The sequence below is a fragment of the Lipotes vexillifer genome, unplaced genomic scaffold (assembly GCF_000442215.2).
Source record: "Lipotes vexillifer unplaced genomic scaffold, Lipotes_vexillifer_v1.1 scaffold71, whole genome shotgun sequence".
Classification (NCBI taxonomy): domain Eukaryota; kingdom Metazoa; phylum Chordata; class Mammalia; order Artiodactyla; family Lipotidae; genus Lipotes; species Lipotes vexillifer.
In genome coordinates, this window is record NW_006793703.1 from 6,522,557 (window position 1) to 6,532,078 (window position 9,522).

Genomic DNA, 9,522 nt, shown 5'->3' on the forward strand with positions numbered 1-9,522 from the left:
GGTCACTGAACAGCAGGAATCAAATCATACCCAATAGAATCGGAGGGGGGTGCAGAAGGGGATGATCCAGACGTAAGGGTAGTCTCTGCTAAGGAGGCCTCCTCCTGTGGTATTGGGTGGTGTTCAAAGAACTTGGAGACAAACAGCAAACTGTGAGGCAAAAAGAAAAACAAAACAAAAACAAACCTAACTTGTGCAAAACCCAGAAGCTTCATATACCAGAATACCTTAAAGAATTAACAAAAATGTCTGAGATCAAATTCCATTTTCAGGAAGGAGTGTTAAATTCAATTAGTTGTATTTTTGTCTAAAGGCTTACTGTAAAAAAATTATATTGTACTTTCAAAGGCAAGCTCAGAATCTAAAACTAATTGCTCTATACAGCAAATTTCTACATAGTAGAGGGGAAAAATCATGCTTTATGGTTAAGGAATTAGAAAATGTATCTACTGCTAAAAATTAGGTTATATCATTATGATATACTTTAAAGTACAGAGTTGAATTCCCTCTACTCAAGTAATCAAAAAAAGTAATAAGATTTTACTAGCAGCAGTAACAACACAAAAAAAGATTAAAATAGACTCAATCTATTGAGAGAGGGAAGAGGGGGAAGAGAGGGACTGGGGGAAGAGAGGGAGGAAGAGAAGGGTGGGGAGGGAGGGAGGGAGGGAGCGAGGGGGGGGAGAGAGACAGACAGACAGACAGACAGACAGACAGGCACACTAACTTTGAGAGAGAGAGAGCACTTAATTTACAAAATTGCTGACAGAAACAGATTCCCCAATCTGCGGTCTAAAAATATAATGGTTAATTTAATTGAAACACCCACAAACCATCTAAAAGTGATTTCTATGGGCAAGGGATCTTTATTAATTAAAAGAGAATATAAAACATAAATGAAATGTACAGCAAACCAGAAATATAATTTGAGAGAGAAGTATTGGCTATACTACATATTACTCTCTAGCCACACTTCAAAAAGTTCCCTGTAACAACTCTTCTGTACAGAAAACTTCCACAGACTCTAAGACATACTAGTTTCACATTAAGAAAAGTTAAATGTAAAGTGGAAGACAGAAAAGAAAAATTTTTTGATTACTTACTCAAGTTGGTCATAATTAACACACATCAGTGGAACCTCTGTACTACAACGCTGGTGAAATTTATAACCACATGTTTGACAGCGGAACCCCTGGAAAAGCAGCTTTCGACAGAAGTCACAAAACGCTAAGGTGAAAAAAGTTTTCCGTACCTGCAAAGTAAAACATTGTAGAGGATTTCAAAAACTAGTAAGAATCTTTTAAGAAATCAACTTATTTACTCTTTTTTTTTTTTTTGCGGTACGTGGGCCTCTCACTGCTGTGGCCTCTCCCGTTGCGGAGCACAGGCTGCGGACGCGCAGGCTCAGCAGCCATGGCTCATGGGCCCAGCCGCTCCGCGGCATGTGGGATCTTCCTGGACCGGGGCACGAACCCATGTCCCCTGCATAGGCAGGCGGACTCTCAACCACTGCGCCACCAGGGAAGCCCAACTTATTTACTCTTGATTAAAATAACAAATCTTTAATATGCTTACATCATGAGAACTGACTTAAACACTAAGATACTAAAATGAAAACCAGTGGATTCAAGATAACAGATGGACTACATGTATTTTTCTCCCACCCACTAACCAATTAAACTTATAAGTCAAGAAGATGGAAAATAAATAAAAGACTAACTAATATTAAGCTTTACTACATAAAAGTAAAAGCAGAGATGACAGGAGAAGGAAGAAACAGAGGTGAAAGACAGAATAAGGGTACACTTCAATAACTCTACAAAGAAAGGAGTTAACAGATGCTTACTGGTGTTGATAGGACAAGAAACAATGGCATACTTAAAGTTACAAAGGTATGCAACAGAGGAACCAAAAAACCCACAAAAAACAAAAATGCTTCAGAGGAGGAGAGAAAAGAGGAGAAAGGTTGTAATGTTACAAATGATCTAATTCCCTATGGAACTGGCCATAAGTAAATGTCTAAAACTGATAACATAAGAAACTGTAGCTTAAACTTATTATTTAGTAATATGAAAATAATCACGAGAAGAGCTTGAAACAGAAACCATTGAAAGTTAAGAATGATTTCCTCTCAGATAGCTTCATCCACTAGAGGGCAGACAACAGAAGCAAGAAGAACTAAAATCCTGCAGCCTGTGGAACAAAAACCACATTCACAGAAAGACAGACAAGATGAACAGGCAGAGGGCGATGCACCAGATGAAGGAACAAGATAAAAACCACAGAAAAACAACTAAATGAAGTGGACATAGGCAACCTTCCAGAAAAAGAATTCAGAATAATGACAGTGAAGATGACCCAGGACCTCAGAAAAAGAATGGAGGTAAAGATTGAGAAGATGTAAAAAATGTTTAACAAAGACCTAGAAGAATTAAAGAACAAACAGAGACAAACAATACAATAACTGAAATGAAAAATACACTAGAAGGAATCAATAGCAGAATAACTGAGGCAGAAGAACGGATAAGTGACCTGGAAGACAGAATGGTGGAATTCACTGCTGCAGAACAGAATAAAGAAAAAAGAATGAAAAGAAATGAAGACAGCCTAAGAGACCTCTGGGACAACATTAAACGCAACAACATTCACATTATAGGGGTCCCAGAAGGAGAAGAGAGAGAGAAAGGACCAGAGAAAATATTTGAATAGATTACAGCTGAAAACTTCCCTAACATGGGAAAGGAAATAGCCACCCAAGTCCAGGAAGCTCAGAGAGTCCCATACAGGATAAACCTAAGGAGAAACACACCAAGACACATAGTAATCAAATTGGCAAAAATTAAAGACAAAGAAAAATTATTGAAAGCAGCAAGGGAAAAATGACAAATAACATACAAGGGAACTCCCACAAGGTTAACAGCTGATTTCTCAGCAGCAACTCTACAAGTCAGAAGGGAGCGGCATGATATATACTTAAAATGATGAAAGGGAAGAACCTACAACCAAGATTACTGTACCTGGCAAGGATCTCATTCAGATTCGATGGAGAAATCAAAAGCTTTACAGACAAGCAAAAGCTAAGAGAGTTCAGCACCACCAAACCAGCTCTACAACAAATGCTAAAGGAAGTTCTCTAAGTGGGAAACACAAGAGAAGACAAGGACCTACAAAAACAAACCCAAAACAATTAAGAAAATGGTAATAGGAGCATACATATCGATAATGACCTGAAACGTGAATGGATTAAATGCTCCAACCAAAAGACACAGGCTTACTGAATGGATACAAAAACAAGACCCATATATGTACTGTCTACAGGAGACCCACTTCAGAACTAGGAACACATTCAGACTGAAAGTGAGGGGATGGAAAAAGATATTCCATGCAAATGGAAATCAAAAGAAAGCTGGAGTAGCAATTCTCTATCAGACAAAATAGACATTAAAATAAAGACTATTAGAAGAGACAAAGAAGGACACTACATAATGATCAATGGATCAATCCAAGAAGAAGATATAACAATTATAAATATATATGCACCCAACATAAGAGCACCTCAATACATAAGGCAACTGCTAACAGCTATAAAAGAGGAAATCGACAGTCACACAATAATAGTGGGGGACTTTAACACCTCACTTACACCAATGGATAGATCATCCGAAATGAAAACTAATAAGGAAACAGAAGCTTTAAATGACACAACAGACCAGATGGATTTAATTGATATTTATAGGACATTCGATCCAAAAACAGCAGATTACACTTTCTTCTCAAGTGCGCAAAGAACATTCTCCAGGATAGACCACATCTTGGGTCACAAATCATGCTTCATTAAATTTAAGAAAATTGAAATCATATCAAGCAACTTTTCTGACCATAACACTATGAGATTAGAAATGAATTACAGGGGAAAAAAAAGTAAAAAACACAAACACATGGAGGCTAAACAATACGTTACTAAATAACCAAGAAATCACTGAAGAAATCAAAGAGGAAATCAAAAAACACCTAGAGACAAATGACAATGAAAACACGACAATCCAAAACCTATGGGATGCAGCAAAACAAGTTCTAAGAGGGAAGTTTACAGCTATACAAGTCTACCTCAAGAAACAAGAAAAATCTCAAATAAACAATCTAACCTTACACCTAAAGGAACTAGAGAAAGAAGAACAAACAAAACCCAAAGTTAGCAGAAGGAAAGAAATCATAAAGATCAGAGCAGAAATAAATAGAAACAAAGAAAACAATAGCAAAGACCAATAAAACTAAAAGCCAGTTCTTTGAGAAGATAAAAAAAACTGATAAACCATTAGCCAGACTCATCAAGAAAAAGAGAGAGAGGACTCAAATCAATAAAATTAGAAATGAAAAAGAAGTTACAGCAGACACCGCAGAAATACCAAGCATCCTAAGAGACTACTACAAGCAACTCTATGCCATTAAAATGGACAACCTGGAAGAAACGGACAAATTCTTAGAAAGGTATAAGCTTCCAAGACTGAACCAGGAAGAAATAGAAAATATGAACAGACCAATCACAAGTAATGAAATGGAAACTGTAATTAAAAATCTTCCAACAAACAGAAGCCCAGGACAGGTGGCTTCACAGGTGAATTCTATCAAACATTTAGTGAAGAGCTAACACCCATCCTTCTCAAACTCTTCCAAAAAACTGCAAAGGAACACTCCCAAACTCATTCTATGAAGCCACCATCACCCTGATACCAAAACCAGACAAAGATACTACAAAAAAAGAAAATTACAGACCAATATCACTGATGAATATAGACGCAAAAATCCTCAACAAAATACTAGCAAACAGAACCCAACAACACATTAAAAGGATCATATACCATGATCAAGTGGGATTTATCCCAGGGATGCAAGGATTCTTCAGTATACACAAATCAATAAATGTGATACACCATATTAACAAACTGAAGAAAAAAACCCATATGATCATCTCATTAGATGCAGAAAAAGCTTTTGACAAAATTGAACACCCATTTATGATAAAAACTCTCCAGAAAGTGAGCATAGAGGGAACCTACCTCAACATAATAAAGGCCATATACCACAAACCCACAGCAAACATCATTCTCAATGGTGAAAAACTGAAAGCATTTCCACTAAGATCAGGAACAAGACAAGGATGTCCACTCTCACCACTCTTATTCAACATAGTTTCGGAAGTTCTAGCCACGGCAATCAGAGAAGAAAAAGAAATAAAAGGAATACAAATTGGAAAAGAAGTAAAACTGTCACTGTTTGCAGATGACATGATACTATACATAGAGAATCCTAAAGATGCCATCAGAAAACTAATACAGCTATTCAATGAATTTGGTAAAGTTGCAGGATACAAAATTAATGCACAGAAATCTCTTGCATTCCTGTACACTAATGATGAAAAATTTGAAAGAGAAATTAAGGAAACTCTTCCATTTACCACTGTAACAAAAAGAATAAAATACCTAGGAATAAACCTACCCAGGGAGACAAAAGACCTGTATGCAGAAAACTATAAGATACTCATGAAAGAAGTTAAAGATGATACCAACAGATGGAGAGATACACCATGTTCTTGGACTGAAAGAATCAATATTGTGAAAATGACTACACTACCCAAAGCAATCTACAGATTCAATAAAACCCCTATCAAATTACCAATGGCATTTTTTATGGAACTAGAACAAAAAGTCTTAAATTTGTATGGAGACACAAAAGACCCCGAATAGCCAAAGCAGTCTTGAGGGAAAAAAACAGAGCTGGAGGAATCAGACTCACTGACTTCAGACTATACTACAAAGCTACAGTAATCAAGGCAATATGGTACTGGCACAGAAACAGAAACATAGATCAAGGGAACAAGATAGAAAGCCTAGAGATAACTAGTCAATCTATGACAAAGGGGGCAAGGATGTACAATGGAGAAAAGACAGTCTCTTCAATAAGTGGTGCTGGGAAAACTGGACAGCTACATGTAAAAGAATGAAATTAGATCACTTCCTTACACCATACACAAAAATAAACTCAAAATGGATTAGAGACCTAAATGTAAGACTGGACACTATAAAACTCGTAGAGGAAAACATAGGAAGAACACTCTTTGACATAAATCACAGCAAGATCTTTTTTGATCCACCTCCTAGAGTAATGGAAATAAAAACAAACAAATGGGACCTAATTTAAAAAAAAGAAAAAAAAAAGAATGATTTCCTCTGGAGAGTGGCATTAGAAGCTAACAAGGGATAGGGCAACAGGTGATTTTTTTTGTAAACCCCTCTGCACTATCTTAAAAACTATATACATTTGATTAAAATGTAATATACTTTGATTAAAATGTAAAAAAGAATTTATAAACGAAAAAACTAGTTTATAATTATATGAAAATCAGATCAACCCTACCTAAACTTGCTAACTTAGGACAAGGAAAAGGAAAAATCACCTAAAAGAAGGTAAGAGCTACTTTTAACAAATTATCAGTTTGTTAGAGGATTAGAACACCTAAATATATCTGTGAACATTCCTCTGTGTGAAACTTAAAAGGCAACGTGTAAGAACTCCATGTCAGAAGCCAAACATGGGTCACATAAACAGAACTGTGCCAGAGAAGCTCTATCTTGATAACGAACAAAACCAGAAATTGTTTAAAACTGTTTGGTTTGTATATATAAGAAGCAGAGAACATAAAAAGGATAAACAAATAACAAAATGTTAACAATGGCTATTTGAGAGTGACGAGAGCATGGGTGACTCTATTTTGTCTTTTGCTCTTTGCTGTATATTCTCAGTTCATCTCAGTTTTTCAGACAGCATTAATCACACACAATAGTAAGAAAAACACATCATGATCCAGGATACACCTGTATTCATATAATAATATTACCCTAACTATACATAATGCATATCAGAATTTTCTAATCCATTCTACTGCATGTAAATGCTTTTCATGATCCAATAAATTGATTTCAACACCCACTTTATCAAACTCTTTTCAATAAACACATATTTAACACGATAAAATGTTATTAAAAATAATACTTCATCAAGAAAATGATATCTTGACACATCATTCATTCTGGCTTTTTGAGAACATTTAGATAGTTTTAAGAGTAGCTCTTGTTTTCTTCACCTTTTTGTCTATGTATCACTTTCTAGGGGATATAAAAAAGCAACTGACTGTTTTTAGCTTTGTTCCTTTTCCATTTGTCTCTGGATATAAAAGCAATTAGAAAATCTTCTTTAATATTTATGTGGCTACTATTTACTAAAGCAAGCATCTTTTTATATTGCTAGCATAATCTCTGGAAATTAGAGCACAGAAAAATACAAAACGTATTCACAGGAACCAGCATTTTATAGTCACTTTATCCTTTTTGCTAACTACCCATACTCTCAAATCGCCTAATAATCTGCAGACTTTCATGAAGCCCTAATTTCTCTTCCTTCTTTAGTCTACTCAGTTGCAGTCTTTCTTCTTGTCACTGACTTATATGTGAAAACTATGTGTAACTGGTTGTTTCTGTATGTAAAGGAAAGGGGAAAAAAAGAGAGAAAAGGAAGGAGGGCAGGAGGGAGGAAAGCAGAAGGGAGAGAAAAACACCTGAGCAGGAGAAAATGTGGGTATGCATTTGAGCATAAATTGAGTAACTGACATATACCTCTATCTGTGAATATACCTTTGTCAATAAAGGTGGGTACAGGAAGGTGTATCTTTTCTTTTGGGCCACAACTTATGCTTATTTTGGAATTCAAGACATGGATGGTAAACTCGTGGGGGCCATAGAACAGGTAATTTGCAAGCATTAATTTGTAAGGTGTGGGGCTGTCTGAGGGAAGACATTAACTTTAGTGTCTATAGAAAATGGGAAGGTCTGGACACACAGCATCTGTTTTTAATCTTGTTTCTCTACCTTCCCTGCCCCCCTGCCAGTTCCCAAGGATTCCTGGGATGCAGGTATATACTGAAGGAATCACTTTTATAACAGACTATGAAACCAGGAGGCATAATCAGCCTTCCTCCAGTAGTCAACAAAAGCCAGCCCAGAGAAGCAGAGAGAGGATTTCTTTCCCTTTATAAGCAGAACACAGGCTTACTCTTGCCTCTCTATGACACTAAGAGCAATCATTCCAAAACACAAATCTAATCACACTGCTGCCCTGCCTATTAAAATCATTAAATTTCCAATGATTTTAGGGAAAAGTCTGAATCTTTAACATAGCTTACAAGGACTCTCATGAGCTTACTCCACCCATATACACGCTACACTCTAACAGCCCCCTCTCCAACTTTGTATCATCCATTCTGAACTTCTTTCAAAACTGAAAAGGTAACATGCTTTCTTGCTGTTTCCTCTATCTAGAGTACTCATGTGTTTTTAAAAAATATTTATTTATTTATTTATGGCTGTTTTGGGTCTTCGTTGCTGCACATGGGCTTTCTCTAGTTGTGGCGAGCGGGGGCTACTCTTCGTTGCGGTGCACAGGCTTCTCTTGCTGCAGAGTGCGGGCTCAAGAGCACAGGCTCAGTAGTTGTGGTGCACGGGCTTAGCTGCTCCGCAGCATGTGGGATCTTCCTGGACCAGGGCTCAAACCCGTGTGCCCTGTATTGGCAGGCAGATTCTTAACCACTGTGCCACCTGGGAAGTCCCTGTCCAGAGTACTCTTCCCTTCACTCTTCATCTGCTCTTCTCTCATCCATCAGGCCACAGCTTTCATATTTCTTCCTTTGGGAAAACTTCCTGACTCCTCAAAGGCCAGGTTAGGAATCTCTACTCTGTGTATCTATAGCACTTTAAACATACACAGTAATTAAGAGTGCTTATGAAAAATTTTAATTAAATGATCTGTCTCTCTACTCCAAGGCAGGGATACTGTTTTCTTATTGTTATATCCCCAGATCAGACAAAATATTGGCAAATGAAAAGATCTCAACAAATATTAACTGGCAGCTCTCCAACTGTGTTGTGAAGATTTCCATACTCTGCAACTAACCTGCAGTTTGCTTTCATTACCCTCTTGTGGCAAGGACCTTCCTGAGGCACTGCTTAAGGTTAGTAACTTAGATCTTCTTTTACCTCCTCATATCCAATTTCTAATTAAGAAGAATAAGAGTACTTTTTTTTTTAATTCCTAAAAACTTAAATAAAAAATCTTAAGATTTATCCTCTCAAAATTCTCCAGGTTTAAAAAAAAAAGTCAATAGTAGTGAACTCCTTATCTCATCATTATAAAACTATCTGCTACATAGTAAATCTGATTGGCATCAGGTGTATCTTACACTCGTCCAAAAGATACCTTATCTATTGAAGCACAAACCTGATCTCATTATTCACCGCTAATGGAGCCTCCAAAACACTAACACCCCCCAGGAAATCAAAAGAGCCCAGCTGTACTAATCAACAAGGCACAAGGGAAAACACTTGATGCCAAAAGGGCAGCAATAACTATCCATCCAGAAAGCTAAACTGTGGTCCAAATTCCATATATAGAAAAGTAAGAAGTGCATTCCTG

General features: G+C 36.8%; 1 protein-coding gene across 1 annotated transcript in view; it reads right to left on the reverse strand.

The window, feature by feature from the left end:
* The window catches only part of BRAF (B-Raf proto-oncogene, serine/threonine kinase), a 148,105-nt gene that overhangs the window by 50,612 nt on the left and 87,971 nt on the right, over positions 1 to 9,522 (reverse strand). Inside the window, exons 6-7 of the mRNA XM_007466623.1 lie at positions 1,104 to 1,252; positions 31 to 150 (exon numbers count right to left, since the gene is read on the reverse strand). Of these exons, the coding sequence (XP_007466685.1) occupies positions 31 to 150; positions 1,104 to 1,252 (269 nt within the window). The remainder of the gene's footprint in view (positions 1 to 30; positions 151 to 1,103; positions 1,253 to 9,522) is intronic.